This window comes from Plasmodium coatneyi, chromosome 12 (genome assembly GCF_001680005.1).
Source record: "Plasmodium coatneyi strain Hackeri chromosome 12, complete sequence".
Taxonomy (NCBI): Eukaryota; Apicomplexa; class Aconoidasida; order Haemosporida; family Plasmodiidae; genus Plasmodium; species Plasmodium coatneyi.
The window spans coordinates 2,346,648-2,371,269 of NC_033567.1; the positions used below are offsets into that span (position 1 = coordinate 2,346,648).

The window sequence follows — 24,622 nt, forward strand, 5'->3', positions numbered from 1 at the left end:
AGCAAAGAAAGAACCGAAAGGGCATTTGTGTGACTTTCCTTCATAGATAAGTCGTACAATATATATATATATGTATATATATATTTTTTTTTCCCTTGTATGAATTTAAAAAAAAAATCACGCACATTCGCATGCAAACCACCTGTCTGTTGCCCATTCGAAGCAGAAATAAACCATACATTTCGGCTCCTACATTTTTGAGTCCTCCTTTTTGCACACACAACACCGCGTGAATCGCAACCGCATGTGGTCACCGCGATAACTGGACCGAGTAGTATTTCTGCAAAAAGTAGCAACTTTGCGTGTCCCTATTTGTGGCTTCAGCTGCGCACAGACAAACGTATACACACACGCGTACAAACACGCTTATAGCAACAATTGCACGTAATACAAGCGAATTTTCTCCCAAATGAATTACAATTCGGGGGAGAACACCGATCCGAGTATGGAGCGAAGTGACAACTCGGTTGGGGACTACATGGATGAAGGGAAAGACCAAAATGTAGACGGAGTGGGAATAACAGAACTGTCTGACAACGAATTCACCGGCGCGCAGTTCATCCCAGAACTGCACGGACTGGGAAGACCGAGACAAGCACTGCCCCTCCAGGTGAACGAACTGAATATTCCAGGACAAGTATCCCCTTACCACATGCCAGTAGATGATACATCCTCAGAGCAAGAAACTTTATATGACGAAAATGGATTACCCATAAGGACAAATTCGAATGAACAAGAAGGTGACAAAAAATTGTGGTCATGGACCAACGATGGAAAATTAAAGCTTTTATGTTCTCAACCAATAATCCCAGTATCGGTTGTACAAGGAATACTAAGGAGGGATAAAATTATTTTAATACCACAAGTAGAAGTAACCGATTTTGTTGTGCCAAAAATTTACAACCAAAATATAAAACATGATGTACCCAAGTTGGATTTAAAAGTGCAATGCTCCAATGTGGAAATACCAAATGTGAAATACGTAGAGAAGGAAATAATTATTCCAATCATCACAGGATACACACATAAGTTCATCCCCAAGTGGGATGTCCACGAGGTTCCTAGGCCGGTTGTTAAATACATAGGAGAGCAAAAAATAGTGGAGGTAGAAGTACCCGAAATTAAGTATATTGACAAAATTGTAGAAAGAGAAGTAGTCGTAGATACTGTAGAAAAGAGGGTTCCTAAAATTATCGAAATTCCAAAATATGTGGATGAAGTGAAGTATGTCTGGAAGCCTATTGAAAAAATTGTATACATACAGAAACTAGTCCCCAAATTTGACGTCAACTTGGAATGCCCTCCACCTTTAATCGTTCCCTACCCGGTACAAACGGTCAAGCAGATTCCACCTGTAATGGTCAGGAAGGATGTGAAATTTCCAGACTGTGATTACACGGATTTCAATTCGCCTTCCGGGTCGTTGCCAGTCCCTAGGGAGTACGTCGATTATTACACTTCTAGGCAGAAAGGCCAAAAAGGTATTTTCTCCAACTGCTGCGAAAACAATTGTAAGAGTCGGGAAGATCATGAGGAGACGTACTACGATGTGTCCCCCAATTCTGCCATGAGGGGTTCTGAAGAGTCCATCCAGAATGAACTAAATATTTGTAATTCCTCCAACCCGTTTGTCAATACCAGCGTCGATTCGATTTTAAATAAGGGGGGGTCAAAGCTCGCCCGTGACGTGGACATTAATGCAAACATGAATGCAACCATTAATGAGAATGTAAGCGTTATTGCATGAGAGAGCAGCGGTCAGGCCAGGGGGGTCCAGTCCATGCCTGCTCCGAGGCCCACGCTCCAGTGGAGTCACGACTTTGCGTGGTCATACAACTTACAAAAATCACTACGAAAGGGAAACATGTTAACCTGTAAGTATGGCACCCTTAACCTTTTGATTACTGCCCACGGAAGGTGCCTTTCCATCCTCTTCCATTCGGACCGTGTCGTACGAGTAACGGGGAGGTCTTTTCTTTTTTTTATTACCATGTCCTTTTTTTTTTGTGACTCCGTTGTGTTTCCTTGCACAGTTAGACAAAGCAGCGGAGTCGTAGCTTAATTGGAGAACGATAGCCCCTTCCGAATGGAAGCTTGTTTTCCGTGCTGCCTTCCTCCATGGAGAGGCAAGCGGAACGTAGTCTATGCCTGCGCAAAAGTGTTTCGTCATTTTTTAATCACTCATTTTAAGCAAAGGGGTTCGCTCCATCGCATTTAGCATCCATTTGTCTCTTTCATTTGTCATCTCCACTTGTCCATTCCGTTTGTCCTTACCAATTGTCCATTCAAGGCGAACTGGTGTTTATCCCATTTTAGCAAAACAGTGTTTACCTAAACAAACTGAGCCATTTGGCATTTGTTTTTTTTTTTTTTTTTATTTTCCCGCTTCGTGTTGAGGCGGGTAATAAGTTTTAGTGAAAACAGGTTGTACAGCAGATCAAGGCAGGTTTGCCGATCATACATACGTTTTATAGGCAGTTTTGACAGGCACCCCTGATGAGCCGTCTTGACCTACCATTTTGGTTATACCACCCCCTTTTCCCAATGTGACTCACTCCGAAGCACAGCCAAACTAGAACAAAAAAAAAATAACGATAAAAATGAGGCAGCTTATGAGCAGCAGGGCCCGTTTGATCACTTCGTTGTCGTGGTCGATGGTCTCTTTGTTGTACTTTTTCAGCAAGGCCTTCAGTTCTGAGGAGGGGCAAAGGAGGAGTCGCCATATTCGCGCGTTTATACAAGTGTATCCATGTGTGTATCTATTTATGCACAATTTATCCTGTTCTGCCAAGGGGATAATTTACTTTCGTTTTCCTTTTCCAATTCTTTCAACTTTTGCTGCAACTGGACAATGAAAAAAAAGAGCTTGTAGTTGCACTCCTTGTTGTATCTTATGTTAGCTTCATTTTTATCTTCCTGTCTGTGTACATAATTGAATGTGGAGGGGGGGGAAATCACCCGTAGGTGTTAGCCAAAATGGGTCACAAGTGTGCATAGACATGAGCTTCTTACCGTTATGCACTCTTTTGTGAAATTATCAGAGGTGACGTGCGAAGAGGTTTACTCTACGATGCGTTCTTTGCATAACACGGGCATATGCAGACATGCATTTCGTTTTTTTTTTTTTTTTTCTCTTTTTTGTAACCTCCTTTTGTTGAAGCAGCTCAACTCGTTTGCAGCCCGTTCATTCAGCTTGGAGCAGTGCAGTGAACACATGTCCATCTTTCACTTTTCTTTTTTTCTCATAAAAAGCGCGTAAATAGGATGTCCAATTTGTTCAATGTGTGTACATGTTAGGTAATTTGTACGCATGTCATTTTAGCCGCTTAGCGGGCGCCTTAAAGTACTGCGTCAACCGTTTCCACAATGTGCGCACAAAATGAAAAAAAAAAAAAAAAAATGGGAAAAATTGTGTTAAGCAAATGGACCCCTTTCATTTTTTTTTTTCCGTGTTGCCATTCGGGACAATATTGACGACATGAATGAACCGCTTTTGTCCAACTGCACCATGTCTTCTTGTCCGCCTTGGACCTGGTGCGAAAAAGGCACATCAAAATGGAGCTGCTCCACGGGGCGCACACAAGCGTATACACAGTACGTACATTTGTACATTTGCATTTGTGCGTTTGCATTGTTGCGCTTTTTTTTTGACTTATGTTTAAACGGGAAAAAGAAGGAAGCACGCATAGGAGCCAACCTCCTTGCCATTATTTACACTCACCGGCATTTTCAAAAAAGCAGAGGGATGGAGTCAGCCAAGTGGACAGCGCGCATTTGGAGGCTCCTCTCATGCATTCCCCTTTGCGAGAAGAACATTTTGTCATTACGAATTGTTTAGCATATGAACAAATGTGGAGCAGTGCTGCCTAGTTGAAAAGAATTATACAAAAAAAAAAAAAAAAAAAAAGGTAATTCCCCTTCCCCGCGTGTGCAATTGGTGAAGGAAGTGCGTTCTTCTGATCCATGTAAACGGCGACGATGCAGTGGACACGCTTTTGGATAAGTAAAACAGGATGTGGACAGAATGATAGCAGGGCAGTAAGAAGCCCCCACACAAACAACTCATGGTCGCTATGAAAAACCCCGCTTAAAAATCAAATGGCTGACGATGCCCAATTTCCGGCCTCCCTCTACCACCGCATAGTGGGAAAAACTGGGATCCACGTCAAGGTGATAATTAAACTTTGAGAGAAATGGTGCCAAATGGGGTAGGTGCTCCGAAGTGGTGACCAAGTAAAGGGGGAGTTCCCCATTAAGGGGTACCGAAAAACGGTAATGCAAACAGGAAAAGTTAATTTTCTCGTAAACCCATTCGAAGTGCTTTCTTGTGTTAAATTTTTTCTGGCCAAACCAGTGGAAGTTCTTGTCTGGGATTATATACGGTTCGACCGATTCTGGCGTCCGTTTTGTCTCATCAAATAGGTCATAAAAAATCTTTCCAAATTTATCGTCATATATTTTCTTCCTCCAGTTGTGTAATAAATGTCCATTTTGTTCCTTAACATGTGGTGAACAATCTAGGAAGCCTATTTTAAATGGTCTGTGAATGTGAGAATACAATGGCGTGTCATAGCAGTCCGTCATCAAAATGGTCACCTCGTTATCGCTATCTGTTTTAAGGTTTCTAAAATAGGTGGCAACTTTTTCTCCAGAACTGTTATGTACTCTACTGAAGAAGAAGGTACACACTATGTGAAGAAGAAAACCTATATTTAGGAAAAAAAAAAAAATTTTTTTTTTTTTTTTTCCTGTCCCTTCCTGTACATACATCCAACATTTGTGTAGCCCCAAACCAGTACATATTGTGATGAAGGGCATATACCCGATGAGAAGTTTGTGCTCCTTATGAACACTAAGTGATAAGGATAGGACTTCCAGCAGAGTAGCCACGTAGACACTGTAATCTATTCTGTTGGTAACTGCACCAAGGGGGCTTCTTCTTCTTTCCGTTGTTACATTTCTCATCAGGCAGAAAAAGGTGTAATATGTAAAAGGGGTAAAAAGAAGATATATAGATGGAATGACACAGGAAAGGTAAAAGTGGATCGGGTGCTCTCCAAAGTAACTGTTCTGTCCACTTACAAAATTATATAGAAAAAAATTCAAAACGGTGATCGTTATTTTTTTGTAGTAGTACGAATCTGCTACCATTCCCAGGATAAAAAAAATCAGTGTGTACAATATTCCAATTTTTAGCACTTCCTCCATTTGTAGCGCTGCCTTTTTCCCCTTTGCGCTTTTCACCAAGTAGAGGAAATACACACATAGCCAAAATGGGGCGGCGTTTGGTCTGATTAGCACACAGAAGGAGCTGCACAACAGACTCAGCAAAAGATTTCGTATCTGCGCTGTTTTGAATTTATCCACTGTTGTGGCGCAGTAATACCCACTTGTGAAGGTATCACCCTGATTATCTGCCTCTTCCCCTCCTGCATGGTGTGCAGTCCCTCCACTTTCTTCTACCCCTGCTGGGAAAAACGTCCCTGCATCATCACTACGAGTGATGCTGCTGGGGGGGTTGCACGCTTGAACTAATCTTTGATCACTGTGGAGGACGCCCCTACGTACAACAGTTGTTCCTCCTTTCGATTGGTCGTTCTGTTTATCCATGGCACTTTCATTCGAACAGGGAAGGGTCATTCCCCCCTTGACCGTGACTGCGGGGAGGTAGTTCTTCGAGATGAAGTATACACCCCAAATGTTCAATATGCACTCGAATGACTGAGAGGACGTTCTGCAAATCGTGTAGAAGTGAAACCAGCAGAGGAAGTGGCAGGTTAGGATTGCATACACGGGGGGGACATGTCTTCTACCGTTAGCACCGCCACTCCAACCGCTTGCCACACCGCTGTCCTCTACCCCCCTATACAGCTGCCCATACCAAAGGGTAACCAACTTGATCATCCCGTAATCGCCCAGCGCCGCACACAGCCCCTGAAAAATCCTAGGTACATACAAAACCGCAAGGGGGGTATCCAATTTGGTGATTCTCAAAATATAGAATAAAATGGCATACGTGAAGGGATGCACAACAGATCGAAGAGATATACAGGATTCCCATTCCCAGGGTTTGTGCCCATAACCGAAAACCCAATAATGCGAAATTTCGATAGACTGAGCATACTCATCTGGAAAGAAAGACGTCTGAACGAATAAACAGTTAAGCAGTCTAAAAAGGATTAAGTATAACAGGCATCTCCTTGACTTTGTACACTTCTCTACTACAGCCTGTCCATATTTAAGAATGTCCCCATATATCATTTTTACCTTCTTAGTCACCCTCCTTGATATGAGGGGGAAAAAAAAGAGTCAATTATATTTTCTCCAATTTTTCCTCCTACTCATGTGTGCAGTGTGTACACAAAGAAAAGTAGCTGCCTTCAGTTTGAAGCTTTTCTCCCGAAATATTTTCTCTTCTCTTCAGTGCATATGCCTCATATTTCGCACGTTGGATAGTTTATCCCCCCGTTCTGCGTAGTTACCTTTGTGTATCACTTCAAATGTTCTAACAAGACAAAGTCCTATTTTTCTACTTCGTTAGAGGATGCATTTTGCTCCCTTTTTTTCCTTAATAAGTGTTCACTGAGGAGGCTGTCAAAAAAATATTCCTCATGCTTTCTTCACCGTTACAATCTTACGTAGTCCTTATTGGCTTGCGTCCCCTTTTTTGCGTTATTTTCATCTCTTCAAAAGGATATAATGGACTGCATTTTTTTGTAAAATGCGTCGATATGCGTGGAGCTATATTGTCGTATTGTTGTATTTTTTTTTTTTTTTTTTTTCGGCGCAGGCGGCTCATTCTTGCGAAACGGATGGACAGAAATATCTGACCGGGTTAGATTTAACGGCACACTGACACTTCATTGTGTGTACTCCTGCCGTTACACCTCCCCCCAAAGTGAGCAATGACTCGCTCAGCTTTTTCCTGCCAAATGGGGGAGGAACCCCCTTCGAAGGGATGAACCAAAAAGGAAAAGAACATACCATCAAAAGGAAGCGCGCAACGATGTGTGTTAATCTAAATGAGCAAACGTGCGAAAACTCCATTCTTTTTCATCAAGGATGAGTAAAAAATCACGTGGCACAGGATAATTTAGTAAAAGTTGGTAAATCATACACACCTGCATGTGTGCGTGTTAATAAGAAAATTGAAAGGGGAGTTAACACTTAACAGAGTAAAAGTGTTCTACTTGAAGGCTGCCCAAAAAAATATGTTTCCCAAATGGTTTGCGCCCTCTGAGAGTTATCCAAAAATGGCTTTCTCTACCCTTTTGGATAATCTCCAAGTAGAGACAGCACACATTACCTGATGGGGAAGGTACCCAATTGCATGTTAAGAGGATGATCACTCGTACAGGTAAACGTGAGAAATAAGGCATACCTTAACAATGCTAGTGCAGACGACAATGGGGGAAAATCACCCGTTCGAAGGATAATTTAGAGTTTTTCCCAGGGATAGCGCAGCGGATTTTTCGCAAGGCATACACAAACACTACAGTTCTTCTACCATGTTGCGAAAAAATGATGACCCAATTAAGTACCGATCTGTAGTGGTGACCCCCCCACACACACACCCTGCTTGTCCTCCCCTATCGCCCTGCGTCCGTCCCCTGCTCACACCGATCACTGAAGTAGTCATACTTTTGATAAGAGAGAGGCTCGTTCAACAAATTGTCTAGCATGTTATTCATCCCGTCGACGAATTTGCTCCCCGTCTTCTGTGTCTTTGGAATGGTAACTCTTCCAAAATCCCTCGGCAAAGTTTTGTGCTTTTCAAGTGTCGTTCCGTCTAGCGCAGAATTTATTTTGTCCAACAAAGTGCTTCCCGTTTTTAATGTTGGCCTTTCATTTCTCGAGTAGAAAGGATCAGGATTATAAAATGGGTGCAAATCGTACAAGTTCGTTTTATTGTTCTGTATTATGCATTTGTAGGAAGACTCTACCATGCCTATCACTACATTTACAACGTCGTCCAAGTAGGTCCCTACAGTTAAGGTTATCTTTTTGAACATATCGAACCTTTTTTTATTTGGAGCTTTAATGGTGATTGGCATTTTTGGTGCCTGAATTATGTACTCATATGATTTATCCATGTGTGAGTTGCATCCAGGTAGTGAACAGTTCATTTCTTTTTTTAAACAACAGCTGCCTTCATCTTCTTCCTTCGCCAAGTAGTACAGATGTGGGGGGAGGTCTCTAAAATTAGCTCCATCAGGGTAGGCATAATATTCATCCTCGTATGCTGAACAAGTTGGGGAACTGCACAAAGAACGAGCTCCTCTATTACCACTGAAGGGGAAGTAGGATGTCCTTCCGCTCAGCTGAGGACTTCTGCTCGAATAGCTGCTATAGCTGTATTGATCTGGGTAGGAAATATTTTGACTCATGTTTGCATGTCTTGAACCCATGGGAGATAAGGTGCTAGATGCAGAATACAACTGCCTGTTCGTTCCAGAATAGTTATCCTGCGGTAGGAAATTGTTCTCGTTCTGATGGTTGTGTGGGGCCGTGTCAACATCTAGGTAGTCGTAATTTTCTAAATTTGTGCTTCTATTCCCTGCATTGTAGGCGATCCTACTGTTGCAGCTGCCACCATAGTTGCCACTGCCGCCATAGCTACGACTTCCAACATAGCTTCCGCTTCCACCAAAGTTGCCGCTACCGCAATTGCTCTGGCTATTCAATTTTGCATGAAACGGGCTCTGCTGACCATTTGCGCTCCTACTAGCAGCGTAAGAAAAATTATCCCCAGACGGAACATTCACAAAAGAATTGTGGCTAGAGTAAGTGTAATTTTTAGAGCTCGTTGGGTTATCTAGACTTGTTGTCCCGTATGTTAGTCCATCCTCCAAAAGGAACTTAACTGAATTTCCATAACCAGCATCTCGGGATGCGTCCCTCCCCAGATTGTTGCTAGCAGTACTGACAACGGTTTCCTGCTTGTCAAGGGTAATTCCTCCTTCCGGGACGATTGTATCTCTGGATGATTTTTTGCTAACGCCCTTAGCAGTGGAAGAAATGCTCTTCGAGCTGCTTGATTTATTCATTTTTCACAACTCTACTGTGCTCTGTTGTGTAATTTTTTTTTCATCTGTTCGAATGCTTCCGCTTGAGCGCACCGGACACAACACTTTAAAATAGCACGAATAGACACTTCAGCACGGTATAATAAAAATTAAACACAATTCTTGGGCACAAAAATGAGAAAACGAAACGAACAAATAAAGGAGGTAAGTAAAAAAAAAAAAAAACTGCTGCTACAGTTTCGTGTGCGATATTGCGCATTTTTTGCAAATACATATGGACACAAAAACACGTGAGCTTGTATACCCCATTTTAGCATTTCGTAAGGAGCCTTAAATGGCGTACTTTAAAAATTATACAAAACGTGTAGAACCAAGTTTATATGAACTGTTGTCTACACCAACACAACACTTTCTTGTTTTGTCTATTCACCTATTTAATACGCTTCGTTTTAGTCAATTTGCTTACGCAAGAAAAAATCTACGCATCAGCATGTCCACATAAATTATTGTGGATGCACAATTTATTACAACACGCCTGAACAGTTCATATTTTTTTTTTAAGAAAAAGTCTACAACGTTTTTTTAATTCCTGTGTGCAGAGGGTCATTTGTACAGCCAAAATGGGAAGAAAAAAAAAAAAAAAAAAAAAAAAAACAATATATCATAAAATGTGCACACATATGTATGTTTTTACCTGAACGAGCAATAATTTTTGCAGCTTTTTTTTTTTTTTTTTTCTTCCCATTTTGGTCATACGATTTGGAAAATTTACAACATTTGTACATAGGTAAAAGGAGGAATAAAAGAAACCAAGCCAAATTAAATAGGTTTTAAAAATATATACATAAAATGCTCTTATGACCAATTCACATGTTTACACCTCGCGTAGTCTACATTCTTGTTCCTAAAATGCAAGCCTAAAACGGTGTATGTTAGAAATTAGCGTCCCCTACACACTAGATATAGCTTTTTTTAAATTCACTTGTCCGACCAAAGGTATGCATTAATCATACCTTGTGACAAAATTTTCTCTTAAATGCGCGATTGCTAAATGAAAGAAGTCTTGTCCTTAAAATCAAGCCTCCTTTTTACTAATTTTCCCCTCATTACGATGATAATTACGAAGAAGGTTACTGTGACATTTTACCTGCATAAAGCAACCACCACTGTGCTTGCATCAATACGCAATTGTCAATTACTGACTGATCGTAGAATTCGCATCATTAAAGGGAAAAAATGAATCAACTGATCATACGCATGAGTCACATGGCACCAGAATGATCCGGCACATTTCGCATAAACCTCCCTCCTATTCCTACACCATCCACGCGTAATTTATACATACGTCTGGCTAGCTATACATTTAAGGACTTAAATTACACTCCTACATTTTGCAACTGCACAACTAGCCAAGTACATTTTTTTTCTTATACATACTTTTTTCAATTGAATTATGAAGTTAAAAGTATAAAAAAGTTACATAACGTAAGAAAAAGGGATGGTTAGTGTGCATTAAAAAAAGGTGTATATACTATACATATGTGGGCCATTACATATTTGCACACATAAAAAGGCTGCATATGTACACGCATACACATAATTTACATATATGTACATCACAGAAAAATGGAATGCTCTACTTGCAGTTTTACTCATAAAGGGACTAATGAATGGATCATTTCTTGTATGCTCTAGATTTTCTTCTTCCTCGTGCCTTTTCAAATTTTCTTCCCTTAGAACGGACGTATGGTCTGGCCTTCGATTTAGGTCTACCTGGGGCTTTACCGAAATGCTTCTCAGCCGTTCTGGCCTTGGTGGGACCTCTTAAAAGTATACATTTCTGTCCCGTGGGGTATTTCAAAGCTAGCTGATCAAAGGTTAGGCATTCTCCCCCAGCATCCAAAATTCGTTTTCTAGCCGTTTCGGTAAATCTGAGAGCGCAAACTTTTAACTTCTTGCAATCATATAGCCTCTTATCATCTGAACGGGGTGAAATGAAAAAAAAAAAAGGGCATTTATTTGGGGAAGAACATAATGTGGTATTGCACAACTACCCGTGGGTAAACAAGTATACACAAAAACGACTCCAATTGGACGCTCATCCGGAGGTGAACAAACAAACGGAGAAACAACATGCACACTTCTCCTTGTTTGCCAAAATTAACTATGCACCACGAATACATGCAACAACGAGCAAAGCTCAAACGGTTTAATTGAACTTCCAAAAAGGAATGGTCAGAACGTTCTACCATCTCCATTAATTATGTCAGAAGACCGTCGTGATTCGTAGAAACTTATTCATCATGTAGATTCAACCGCGCACAAGTGCGTACGTGTGTGGATAAGCATGTAAACATACATGTACGATATGATGACGCATTTACAGCCACTTTTGTGCTGCAAATGAGAAAGCAAAAATATCCTTACCCGTTATTGATCCAACGACGACCGCTATGTTGTCTGGGTAGCTGGCCATGTGGCGGTGCAACTTGGAGAGCGACAAGGGAGGCCTGAAGCGCTTTGGCATAATAAGTCTTTTGGCAATTATTTTGTTAAAATTGGCGTTGGTTCTTCTGGCAAGAAAACGGTATAGCTTCACGAGCAACCTCAGGTACGGGTTTTTTGACACCAGATTCTTCCTTCCATGTTTTTTTATCCTACCAACATTTTTAAGTGCGATACCCTAGAAAAAAGAAAAAAAAGGGGAGGTAATATCGATGGAGTGGGAAGACATTCACGTTGACGGTACAACCGTGCTAACATTTATATGCACAAATGCAAATACGCACGGGTTGGCGCTTAAAAGCAACTCGGTCGATGTGGATGTACACAACTGGGGGGCCCATTTGAGATTTCCCACGTGGTACATGCACGGCGAACGTATGGTTCTTCCACGTGGTCACCTCGAACAACGCAGAAGGCACGCGTGACAAATCTTTTATTCACACAACAATATGTTCATCACATATGCACAAATTGGGGGCACGCTCAAATTCACTTACCATTTTTTTAAGTCAGTAAGAAAAAAAAAAGTATACTTATGAGATAACCCTGGTAGGTTGGGGGGGACGCTAAAGTTCCTCGGAAAAGATAAAATTCCTTGCGCGCGGCTTTAAGGTATAAAATCACTGCGTAACAGATTATACGCAATCTTAAAAAAACATGAAATAGGATGTAAAAAAAGAAAAAAAAATTACGAATTAAAGGGTATTTCTTATAAAGAAAAAAGCGCGAAGGGTTATGTAAACTCCAGTGTGATGTAAAATAAAAATATGGAAATAAATGTTTTTTTTTTTCGCAAAAACAATATTTGCTAAATTGTTTTGCCGGAGTTTATTTCGATTTTTTAAGCATGGCGCAAAAAGATGATAAAAATGCGTTCGCATGTCGCTTAACATCACATGGCTTTTTTCCTATGTATATATTTTTTTTTAACTCGAAAGAGGTATTCTTCTCTCACGTATAAGGCGGTATTCGCTACGTTTATATTGCCCTCCCCCTGAGTGATGGGTGTTTCTGTACAATTTTAAAATAGAAAAAAAAAAAAAGCCGATGACGCAAAAGGGAAAAATAAAAGTAGTTACATATGCAACATTATAATATAGCTAGATTATGCATATGCATATGTTCAATTTTGGGTGCCTTCAGTTTTGCTTGGTTCGCGTCATTAATTTTTTTTTTCCGGGAAAATCCGCAACTCCACAAACTCTGCAGCTATTACGCTGTGTTATATGTATATTTGTATATGTAATATGTAATGGTAACGGAGTAGAATATATTTTTTGGCTGGTGCTACGCCTTGTGGGGGGAAAGGCGGAAGAGGCTATGCTTGCGGGAGGGGTGTTAACGTGAATGGAAATTATGACCCCTTTGCAAATATGACGTCGGTTCTTGAAGCAAGAAAAAAAAAAAAAAAGTGGTATATGCCCCGACCGCTGCTGCGTACGTGTTCCATGTGTAGTGGCACGAGGTAGCGTGTTCTTATCTAAGTCGATTGCCTTTTCCCCGCGCCGACTTTGCCTACATTTTGCAAAAATTGGGATTAAAAACCCATAAGCTTGAAGCGAATTATTTATGTACCCGCAAGTGCATACGTACATCACTCATCGTGCATTTCCCCTTTTCACGACATTGCATACGCCGAATGCCCGAGTTGACTTTTTAAAGCCCCATGCGATAGGTCGCTTTATGCGCACAAACAAGTATGCTGTTTTTTTACCTTCCGCTCTTGCCAACGGAGAATCACGGCTACTCATTTTTTACGGCAAAAATAAATTCCCCAAAAAATAACAAGCTATTGAATCGACGAAGAAAATAATTTTTTTTTTTTTTTTTTGAAAAAGGAATAGCTGATCTGCGATAGGCTGGAGGCAAATAAAAAAATAACAAATGTACAAATTGCTAGTATCGTTTAATTTTCCCCCCCCCTTGGCGCAGGCATATAAACATACACGTAAGTTAAAAACAATTCTTTTTTTTTTTTTTTTCTTTTCCACTGATATGACTTGATAAAAAATATACGAACGTGCGTACATATTTTAACCTTTTTGTGATAGCTCGTGCGTGCTTGCATGCGAAAGAAATTCTGCTTGATTTACTCCTAAGCGACGGCGAACATTTGCAAAGGCGATTGCAAAAGGATAACAAAAAATATACACGTGTATGTTTGCTATTCGTCCCCTTCAGCAGTTACAGTAGAGAGTACCCATTCTGACGAGGCCACATCAACAGCCGACTTTCAGAGTTGAACAAACTTCCGTCCCCCTTCGTTACGTTACGCTACGTTCCGTTTTTTTTTTTTTTTTTTTTAACCAGTTCATTCGTCAAAATGGTTAGGGTCGCAGATAATTCGTTGAAAACAAATGTAAGCCTAGTGAGATAGAGTGCGTGGGGAAAAGGTTGCTCCACCCGTGGATGCGTCCCTGCAAAGGGAGGATGCAAAACTGAGTTAAAATTATGCTTAACATTATGTGGACTAGGCACAGGGGAGGAGTATCCCTACATGTGACCACGCAAGCGCATACAATATGGTGCTTTGCCCTGTTGCTGCAAATAATTTGGGGGCATACGTAGGAGGGGTAGAACGCACCACGAGTGTACCCATACCGTCGTACATACATTATTTTCAATGTAATCTTTGTTATTTTTTCCGTCTTCGCAGATCCACCAGTACCACATTGTTGGCAGAGCCATCCCAACCGAAAAAGATAAGAATCCAAATGTGTACCGAATGTGCATTTTTGCCAAAAATGACACAAATGCAAAATCACGATTTTGGTATTTTATGAAAAAAATAAACAAGCTGAAAAAGTCCAATGGAGAATTACTAGCGTGTGAGCTAATAAGGGAAAGGTTTCCCCTTCGCGTAAAAAACTACGGGGTGTTACTACGTTACGATAGCCGAACGGGTACCCATAATATGTATAAAGAGTTCAGGGACACCACAAAGGAAGGAGCCATTGCACAATTGTACTCCGAAATGGCAGGAAGGCATAGAGCAAGAGCATCCTCCATTAGTATCATCAGGATATCAGAGATAAGCCCCCAGTTGGTGCGAAGGCCTCATATTAAACAGCTGCTTAAAAAGAGACTACGATTCCCTGCTTTGCATTTGCCCACCTTGAAAAAGGAATACAGAAGGAAATATGCAGCTAAAAGACCCTCGACGTACAGAATGTAAGGATAAGGAAGAAGGGTTGGGGGAAGAAACAGTCCCCCTTCCCTTATACATTTTCTGGACAAGACTGCCAATTGGACTACCAAACTGGACGACTATATAGCGAACAACTCGAGCATGTACTATGGAAAGAAGAACAAGGGGAAAGACTTGTCGTGTGCCAATGCTAGGGAAAAGTTTGTTTTATGCCTTTTTTTTCTTTTTTTTGCAAACTTTGTGTATATATATATATGTTTATATGTTCATATGTTCCCTGCATTTTTTTTATTTTCACATAAAATTAAACCGAAGAAGGATATTAACTATTGAAAAGCTTTTTTAAAAAAAAAAAAAAAAAAATTCCTGTACATTTGTCGTATCGCCACGCGGCAGAAATGGGAAAGGTGTATCATCCCCCATTTGGTAGGAGTCACCAACGTGGATAATTTGAAAGCTGGCAAAATTGTACTTGTCACGTTTGCGTAAATTCTTTTTCCACTTAAGGTGTGTTCAAATTTAAATGTGGTCACAAAAATCTGATTTCACTTTTCCCCCATTTTGTTGCGCAAAAGGAGTAGTAGTTCCTCCTTGACGTTAACACCTTGGATGGGGAAAACAAAAACAGACAGGGGAGGAAAATGGCCCTTCTTTGAGAGGTGTCCTATCTGGTAAATGTAAACACCTTGTGTACAAATTTAACATTCAAATGGGTAAAAAAAAAAGAAAAAAAACGAACATGGTATAGCAAAATTTAAACGTTACAAAAAATGCTTTTCTTTTACTTCATAACGTTCTGGTAAGAAACAAAAAGGTGTTGCTCACTTGGAAGAACATATTCCTCAGCTCGGCTTCCATTTGACTATTGTATACGCACATAAATATAGCCGTTCGTTGTATAATATTCCCCCCCTTAAGGTTTTTTTTTCCCCCTCTCTTTTTGCTTAATATTGTCACCACGTGTATTCCAATTTTTTTCATTTTGTACGCATCGGGTGGGAATTTTTCAAATGAGCTGCTAACTCGAGGGAAGTCACATTTTTTGCCTTTTTTTTTTTTTCCCTACTTGCCAAGTGCACCTCGACGGGGTTGATTTACCTGCCCATTTTTCCCCCTTTTTTTGGGGGGGATGTGAAAAGGGGTAACCAAAATGCCTTTTTTTTAGCATATCCGTACATTGCCAGTTGTATTATATACTTGGCTCTCTTCGGAGATGCCGTTTGTTAAAATTGGAACGATACAGAGAAGATTAGCATGGCCCCTGCGCAAGGATGACACATGACGTTCGAGAAGGAATGTAATTTTTTTTTTTCTTTTTTCTTGGAAAGTTTATCCCAACAGGTGCTTATATAAAAGGTTGTACTTTAATATATACATATGTGTATGAGCAATAATTTAGCGTTTTCCCGAATTGGCACATTTTTTTTATTCCAACCCAACTTTGGATAGATGACGCGAAATTGTAATTCCCCTTGGGGAAAGCAAAAATGGGGGAACTTTATTTTTCCCTCCATTATACGTGGAAAGGAGCAAAACAAGCGGTTTCTTATTTTTAAAATAAGAACAAAATGAGGAAGGGCGTGCCAAGCAAAAAGTCTTTTGCATGTTTTCCCCCTTTGTATGATTAAGTAAACAGTTCGCTGGACCCATCCAAATAACATATAGCTGTTACAGGTTGCTCCTGTTACATGGAGAAGTCCACATATACACGTCTCATTTGAATCATCACTAGAGGAAAAGGCACAGCGTTGGAGTAGAATATCTGCCCCATGGGGGGCACACTTGGTGAAGAGTACTTCTATATGCATAAGCAAACACTTCGCGAAGGCGTAAAGATAAGGCTTTCACCACTTTGTGCAATGCAAAGTAGGGTTCATTAAGAGTGTCACCTTCCCAAAGGCAAAAGTAATCACTTAAAATGCAATGGGATCGAAGTGGAGAGAAATGGAAGCGGAACGTTTTTCTCTCTTTCCCATGGCATCGAACAAGACAACCTCTTATGTTAACAACACGGCGATAAAAACAAATGAGCAGGTGACGACTTACTGGGTCCCATTTCTTAGCACCGCGTTATGTTCTCTGAAAAGCTCATCTTATGCACTATTTGGATAAGTTTCACCATCGCGCCCATCTGAAAAGCTAAACGAACTGTTTTTCGACGCCCATGTGTGGTTCTTTCTCATTGGGCATTTTACAACCTAAGGGGGCGATAGCAAAAGTGCCCATATAACACAAGAATAATTTTCTCTCAGTTGGAATTTATTTTAAATTCGCATTAGCAATGCACTTGCACGTTAAATGAGCATAGAGGAAGGAAAAAAAAAATATATATTATTCCAATTTAGTATAAAAAATTAATGTTTCTTTTTTTACATTTTTCAAAAATTTTTTAATTTTTGTGATACCCCCGGCGGGATTCGAACCCGCAACCTTTGGATTAGAAGTCCAACGCGCTATCCAATTGCGCCACGAAGGCTTCAAATTTGAACGTGCTCCTAATTATAATATTCCTAATGAAAAGTATATATTTTGGGTAGGCCTTCCCCAATTTCGCACGCTCAAATTTAACCCTACGCGAGCATGCGCTTCCTTTTGGCATTTATTATTTACCTACATCTAACCCGATTTTAACTCAAAATGATTCACGAGCGGGTTGAACGGCCTCCCAGATTGAGTAAAATAAAAACCCAGATAAGGCACCACATGATATTATTTTATTTTATCCTACTTTGTATTATTTATTCGTTAATTTATTTTTTGCGAACAATTCTATTTTGCCAACTTTTGGGGTGACACAAACGTCTGAAAGGCAGCTCTGGTTAATGCGCCTGACCCCGTTGTGCTTCTCTGCGTGGGGATGGCAGAATTAAATGACCTTTTTGGAAGCGCAAAAATATGAACCAAACCGGTGGGTGCGCCCCCTCTTCGCGGACTATTCATTAAGTCTTTTAAATAAAACTGCGCCATTGTGGCAGAGACGTTCCTCCGCGCAGAACATAGTGAAGGGCCCCCATTCGCGGGTCATACCGAAATGGCAAGGTTCACATTTTTCGAGGGTTCATTTGCCTTCTCACCTTGTGCCTGTCTGCGCATGCCTATTTTTACGTCCCCAGTATAGTTTTATCAGAGGGAACAAAAGGGAGCAGGATGAAGCAGTTGTGAATTTTGCACTGACCACGTCGCATTGGAGGTTACTCCCCGCAAACACACTGTAATTTCCTTTTCCCTCGAAATTGCTCACCAAAAAGGTGAAAAGGTAAAAATGGGCACGCGAGCAAAATAATTGATCGTCCATTTAACACTCGCGCAGGTGTATGGTTACAAGGGAATGTTTTATAGACACTGTTTTGGGATGAGATCATTTTAGTTAGACTCTTCTTTTTCACATAAGCGATGACTCCTCCGATATGGCATTGTACGGTACAGGTACAGATTGGATTATGGGGTTGGCAAAACGGACTGCGTTTGCGCGTAGGGCAGACCCGCAACGGTATATGAGCACTAAGTAGAAGCATTCGCAGCAGGCATGCATGCGTGTAACTTGTAGGTGTACCTATAAATACTGCTACTATTTGTTTGTATGTACACATGCTGTTTCTATCTTTACACAGCTAGCTAACCATTTTTATTGTTATGTAAAAAAAAAAAAAAAAAAAAAAAAAAAAAAAGTCTTCTTCGCTTGTCACATTACACACAATCAGGTAAAAGAAGGTTCAAATTTCGCTTCGTGTGTGCACGTGATTTTTTTTTTTTTACTGGCGTGTAAGTACATTTATATATGATTAAAAAAAAAAAAAAATACAATGCTATGCTATGTAGGGGTTATCCACCACATCTAACAAGGTACAACGGCAAACACATTGTACAGGCACCAAAAAACGCAGTACACACAAGCACATTCGCGTAGGCATATGTATATACGAGAAATACTCCTGAACATGCTGGAATCAAAGGGGTGAAACACTTTCGGCATGTCTTATCACACCGGTAGCTATATTGATAAAGGTTCCAAACAGTTTTAAAAAAGGAGGATGTCGTAAAGTTCAGAAAATGTTCCCTCAAAAAAAAAAAAAAAGTATAAAAAAAAAAAAGCACATTTAAACATCTTTCCTTCCCCACTCATATATCAATAAGCATATTTAATTAGAGGTACAAATTTAAACCACGTAATGTAGAACACTTTTGGTTCGTGTGACGCTCGTGCATGCAAATGCACATGCACGTTATACATACGGTTAAAAGGTGTAATAAATAAATAAACAATTTTTTTTTGAATGTTTCTAATGAAAAGGGTTAATAAAAGGGATGAGTGGGGATGCAATACTGCTACCATGATGAGATGCGTGTAGCATGCTGCGTGCAGGCGATGCATATAGGCAAACGGAATGATACGGATGAGTATGAAATGGGCGGATGTACAAACGGGTGGACGGGCGGTTAACGGTGGCTAGGTGTATCTGCGCGAACTGAATCGGGTGGATACATGATAGGTGTCTCTCGCTGCTTTCATGAATAATGTAAAAAAAGGTAAAATGCATGCACACATATATATACATTATATTTATACCTAAAACGCATTAATAAAATAAGCGGCACAAAAACACACACCACACAATAGGTACGTGGCCAAACGTAGGCACGGGCGGCAGGAATATGCTTGCCGCTATGACCGTACGACGGGCACATACACTTGACGTTAATTAAAATGGCGTGTGGATTTATAAAAACTACATAGTGTGCGGGGGTAAAATTATAAATGAAAAAAAAAAATAATAAATAAAGGGAAAGGCGTATTTTTAATTCAAAATGGGTTAACAAAAAAAAAAAGGGAAGATAATGAGAAGGGGGAAGAGGCGGCTCCATTTTTATATACATATATAAATATACGCGTGTATGCAAAAGAGACACCTGTGTGTGTGCACGCAATGGGTATACAGGTATATATACAATGGTATAAATTATCATCGCGGGATAAATGGGGGGGTAGTACATAGGAACATAAATATGGAGGTAAAGTATACCGCTAAAATGTAAAGATAAACCAGCATGAAATAGTCCTACACACGCAGTTGTTCGATGTGTCCATTTTGGAAGTGTGTGCTTAGAAAAAAAAAAAAGGGGAAGTCCGGTTATGTGGGAACTACTACCGGCGCCTTTGCAACGTACGACGGGCTGTAGGCTGCAAAGGAGAATATCGCTGCGGTTACGGAGGCTAAGGGAGGGGGGAAAAAAGGAGAAAAATGAATAAATAACCAAACAAATAAAGTTAATGTTAAACATGGAGTGTCTAAATGACGCTTCTAATATCGCCACTCCCAAATGACTCACCCGAAAAGGACACCGTGATGATCCAGGAAAGAAAAATGGTCCTAAAGAGCTTCAAGTTCACGCAGGAGGTGTTCAAAAAGGATAGGAAGCAAAACAAGCTCTTCTTCTTTACAGGCACATTTGCATTCTTATCCATTGGGGACATATCCTTGCCCAGTAGCTTCATTCCCTGGTTGTTGGTTCCACAGTTGGCGTCATTTTCTTCCGATATTTTTGCCTCTACGAGACCCACACCAATTACACTAGATACTGCACAATGGGTGGAACTGAGAGGTATACCACAGATACTAAAAAGTAGGACGACCAACCCGGAAATAAGTTCAATGGTGAAACCTCTAGAAGGAGTAATTCTAATTAACTTCATTCCCACGGTTCTAATGACTCGATAACCTAGAACGGACAGACCAAGGGACATGGACAGACCTCCAAACAGAAGAATGTACCACTGCACTTTTAGCTTCCCTTTAATACCGTTATTATACGTGTTAAAAACTGCAGCAAAAGGACCTATTGCATTAGCCGTGTCGTTTGCACTTTGGGCCACCACCCCTAAAATAGCACTAATAATCTGGAGGGACGAAAAAACAATCTCTGTCTGCTGGTCAAAATTCTCGATCACCGTTTGGGATATATTACTACCAACACTGTTGGTGCCACTGTCAATGCTGCTGCCAACTCTGGCTAAGTTTCCACTTTTTTTACTCTCCAAAATTTCATTTTTCTCATCCATACTTTTCATGTTAATGACCGTTTGGTAGTTCTGTTCGGCTTGGTTTTTCCTCTTCTCACAGTGTAACCCAGAACCAGGGAAAATTGGCCCCCCAACAGAAGCTGCTGTTGTTGTAGTTATTGATCCGCTAATCCCTTGTTGCTGCGATGCCCCGCTAACTCCCTTTTGTTGCGTAACTCGGGTCTCATTCGAAGCAACCGAATTGAGGCTACTATTGTTGATGTTACAGATCGTATTGTTATTCGCGTCTTTGCCATTTTTCTCCAAATCATTTATCATGTCATCTCCGAATAGCTTCTTCCTAAAACTGAAGTTGTTTAGTCTCTTGTTATATACTACGTAGATAATGGCGGATCCAATGCATGTGAGGATGCTGGAAAGGACCAGACAAGCTATCGTAGAGTACAACGGATGGGCTGCTGTCCAATCTTGAATGTAACATGGAGATTCAGTGATGAAGTGTGTGCCCCTTTTCATCTTACATGTCATATTCAACACTATCGGGTTCTGAAACACTAAGAACACACTAAACGGCTGGGTAATGAGAAAAATGAGGAACCAATACGATCTTTTAATTATTTGGAAAGAATTCCTCCTCCTCAATATCAAATGGCGTATTAGGGAAAACGCTATGGCTGAACAACTTCCTGCCAATATCGGTGCTGCAAACCATGATATCACTATACTGTGTATTTTCTCCCATTTTATCGATTTACTATGCCCTGCTGCCAGTCCAAAGCCTAACAATGCTCCTACTATACTGTGCGTTGTCGATACTGGCAAACCTAAACATGTGGCTATAGCTAGCCAGATGGTTGCACCCATAAGGGCGCAAAACATACCAAGCATCAGAAATTCGGGCGCATCGTAAAAAGCTTCAAAGTTTATTATTTTTGATCGAATAGAATCTGTGACTGTTCCACCAAGTAAGGAAGCTCCTAATGCCTCAAAAAAAAAGGCAATTATTAAAGCTCTCTTAATGGTTAGTGCTTTGGATCCAATGGAAGTGCTAAACGTGTTCGCTATATCATTTGCTCCTGTCACAAATGCCATACAAAAACATGCTACACCACTCGCGATGACCAACCATAACATGTCAGGAGTTGTTACCATTTGATTTTGTGAACTTTTTTGCTTTTTTATTACCTACTCTAGGGGGGGAAGGGAAAAAGGAGGACAGAAAATGAAGCGATATAAACGTTGCAATCACATTTTGAATGTGCTTTCTTATTTCCTCACAGCCGGGGCAAATTTGGTACAAATTTGGTGCAAATTCCCCCGATTCCTTTCTTTACCCTCTTCAAACTTACATAAAGTAACAAAAGGGGGATGTTGGTGTGAGGAAATTTCCACGCGCCCTGTGCAAGTGAGCTCTACGCGTGAGTATCTCCAAGTGAGCACCTCCACGTAATGGCTTAGCTGCTGCGCGCCTCTGTACACCTGCGTCGCCTTACTATTTTGTGTTGCTCCGCGGTGCGTTAAATTGATCTACTCAAATTAGTTCGGATTTGTTAAGTCGTTCAAGTAGACTTGGGCAAACTGCTCAGCTGCCTCGTTTGAACCAAATTTAATCGTGCTCAAACTTGTGTGGATAAAACTTTGGGCCTCACTAAAAGGAAGATACTTCTACGCGTGTGTGTAGAGGTCTCAAATTGCAAATCAGACTACACGTTGAGTTTAAATATATGTTTTTGTTTAATTTATTCGGTTTGTTTTATTCCTCGCTGTGTTTAATCTTTGGCATCAACGTTCATAATCTGCAAAAAAAAAGGGGGCCATAAATGTAAAAACGTATTAGCGAGGGAGTCGACCAAAGGGTGGATTCATGCCGACAAACAGATGGAACACTTCACAACGGTATGATCTGTGAACATGGCATTACACACATGATGGACGCGCATTTGGGTGAACTCTCCCCGTGCGCAAATGTCTATAGACATGATATACACGCATCACGCATTCGAAAAGTGATCATGACACTTGTACGCATTTATGTCGACAAAGGGGGCGGTTGAGGAGCAACACAGACATTCCACATACCAATTATGCCACTCGTCCGATCAGAACGAGTGACTATGCAGGGTGAAAAAAAAAAAAAAAAAAAAAATATATTCTCAAATTCGATGCGGCAAAGATGGGGAAAATGTGTGCATGGATGAACTGTGTTCAATTTATTGCATAAAAAAAAAAAAAAAAATTTCAGCATTGGCACATTGAATAAATAAGCATTTTACCCCTTTCTCACGAGCTAAAAAGTGGGTTGCGCAGGTGGTCGTTAAAAATACATATGTAGTTAATAATCGCTGCAAGTAATTTGACGCTCCCCGGGGAATATTCTCCACATGCATATGTATACACAACTGCACGGATGAAAATGTATTTACTGACCGGGCGTAGCTACGCAATGTAAAGCCGAGCGTGGAATGTACACATGGCAAACATAGATGACGCGGTCGAGTTGGGCAAATGAAACAAATGACGCAATTGGCACAACTCCTTTTTGCCGTTTTCCCTTTCTTCCTTTTTCACTTACTTAATTGGGCAAAAAGTTTTTTTTTTTTTCCGTGATTGAAGATAAGGCAAATATTTGCAAAAAAATATCCCAGAAAAGTAATACGTACATGTACATATATATGTACATAAACGCGCGCGTACTTTTTTTATGTATAAATGGTATAATATGAATATATGACTAATTCTTGTACATTTGGGCTTATAACTTAAACTTGCGTAAATTGCTTAAACTGCTTAAATTGCGCAAACTTGCTTAAAAATCTTTTAAAACGTATAAATCGTTACTTTTACATATAAACTTTTCGTACATAAAATAAGGACTTTTTTTTCTGTTGGTGAATTTTGCTTGTGTTTTTTTTGCTCTTTTATGTATTGTACTAACATATGTATATATAATATTGTATAAATGAAATAATGCTGTTCCTGTTTGTTCAATTTTTCTGATATTTTTTTGGCGCCTTTTTTGGTGAATATGGCGAAGTTGTTTAATTTGTTAATTTGTTATTTTTGTTAATTTTGTTAATTTTGCTAATTTTGCTTATTTTGTTGAATTTTTTTTTTTTTTTTTTTTTTTTTGAAGGGGTATAAAAAGCCAACATGTGAGGATTTATATATGTGCATATAAGAAAAAAAAAAAAAAAAAAAAAATCCGCACTACACTTATATATACATTTGGAGAGAATGTTAAAAAAAAAAAAAAAAAAAAAAAAGCCAGTGCACCTGGCATGTGTTACTTAAGTGTATTAACCAACAGCAAACGTATACTTATATATACATAGTTGTTTATGTTTACATACGTACGTGTAGATATGTTACATTTATATACGTAAGTGCTGTGCATGCTCACGGTAGATATATATTTATACACTCTGCGATGTCATGTGCGGATAGGGCAGAGCGTGTGTACCGCACAGCGTCATGAGCTCTCACCCAAAGTACGTGTTTTTTCTTCTGTTTTTTTGCTACTTTTTTGCTACATTTTTTTCTGCTTTATTTTCTACCTTTTTTTCTACTTTTTTTTTTTTTTTTTTTTTTTTTTTCGCTAATTTTTTTTTTTTTCACATGACAGCTGTGCGGGCTCTACAACGCATTTTCGCGCACTGTCGTTTGTTCTTTAGGTTAATTTTAAAAGTGGCACTCCTTAAATATACACGAACTGTTCAACCGGGGGGACACACCCCCTCGCCTCGCAAATGTAAAGCACATGTAATGTGCGCGTCATGTGTACCTGCTATGCGCATGTGTTATGTTCACATGGCGATGTAAGCGTAAAAAAAAAAAAAAAAAAAAAAATTCCCATCCGACATGTAACATTTATTTATATGTATATATGCGCACGTTTGGGGGGGCAATCCAACATCCGCAGCTGCC

General features: G+C 40.0%; 7 protein-coding genes and 1 non-coding gene across 8 annotated transcripts; 2 read left to right on the forward strand and 6 right to left on the reverse strand.

Annotated features, from left to right (window-relative positions):
- Positions 1-409: 409 nt before the first annotated feature.
- Positions 410-1,747, forward strand: PCOAH_00041710 (Uncharacterized protein; the record flags this gene model as incomplete). Its single annotated transcript, XM_020060959.1, has 1 exon — positions 410-1,747. One exon carries the CDS (start codon positions 410-412, stop codon positions 1,745-1,747), a length of 1,338 nt encoding a protein of 445 aa, XP_019916568.1.
- An 825-nt stretch (positions 1,748-2,572) lies between these two features.
- On the reverse strand, positions 2,573-3,222 carry PCOAH_00041720 (Uncharacterized protein; the record flags this gene model as incomplete). Its single annotated transcript, XM_020060960.1, has 3 exons — positions 2,573-2,694; positions 2,805-2,920; positions 3,146-3,222. The coding sequence occupies 3 exons, from the start codon at positions 3,220-3,222 to the stop codon at positions 2,573-2,575; spliced, it is 315 nt and encodes a 104-aa protein (XP_019916266.1).
- An 849-nt stretch (positions 3,223-4,071) lies between these two features.
- On the reverse strand, positions 4,072-6,261 carry PCOAH_00041730 (Phosphatidylinositol glycan; the record flags this gene model as incomplete). Its single annotated transcript, XM_020060961.1, has 2 exons — positions 4,072-4,706; positions 4,794-6,261. 2 exons carry the CDS (start codon positions 6,259-6,261, stop codon positions 4,072-4,074), a joined length of 2,103 nt encoding a protein of 700 aa, XP_019916553.1.
- Positions 6,262-7,589: 1,328 nt separating this feature from the next.
- Positions 7,590-9,047, reverse strand: PCOAH_00041740 (Uncharacterized protein; the record flags this gene model as incomplete). The annotated part of the gene is made up of 1 exon (XM_020060962.1): positions 7,590-9,047. The coding sequence occupies one exon, from the start codon at positions 9,045-9,047 to the stop codon at positions 7,590-7,592; it is 1,458 nt and encodes a 485-aa protein (XP_019916596.1).
- A 1,428-nt stretch (positions 9,048-10,475) lies between these two features.
- On the reverse strand, positions 10,476-12,107 carry PCOAH_00041750 (60S ribosomal subunit porotein L18; the record flags this gene model as incomplete). Its single annotated transcript, XM_020060963.1, has 3 exons — positions 10,476-11,006; positions 11,454-11,709; positions 12,029-12,107. 3 exons carry the CDS (start codon positions 12,029-12,031, stop codon positions 10,702-10,704), a joined length of 564 nt encoding a protein of 187 aa, XP_019916900.1.
- A 1,413-nt stretch (positions 12,108-13,520) lies between these two features.
- Positions 13,521-14,706, forward strand: PCOAH_00041760 (60S ribosomal protein L18a; the record flags this gene model as incomplete). Its single annotated transcript, XM_020060964.1, has 2 exons — positions 13,521-13,890; positions 14,188-14,706. The coding sequence occupies 2 exons, from the start codon at positions 13,855-13,857 to the stop codon at positions 14,704-14,706; spliced, it is 555 nt and encodes a 184-aa protein (XP_019916144.1).
- Positions 14,707-17,081: 2,375 nt separating this feature from the next.
- On the reverse strand, positions 17,082-17,155 carry Arg_TCT (the record flags this gene model as incomplete). Its single annotated transcript has 1 exon — positions 17,082-17,155. It is a non-coding gene; the product is annotated as a tRNA-Arg (tRNA).
- A 2,653-nt stretch (positions 17,156-19,808) lies between these two features.
- On the reverse strand, positions 19,809-21,850 carry PCOAH_00041780 (Phosphate transporter; the record flags this gene model as incomplete). The annotated part of the gene is made up of 2 exons (XM_020060965.1): positions 19,809-19,891; positions 20,008-21,850. 2 exons carry the CDS (start codon positions 21,848-21,850, stop codon positions 19,809-19,811), a joined length of 1,926 nt encoding a protein of 641 aa, XP_019916705.1.
- Positions 21,851-24,622: the final 2,772 nt, after the last annotated feature.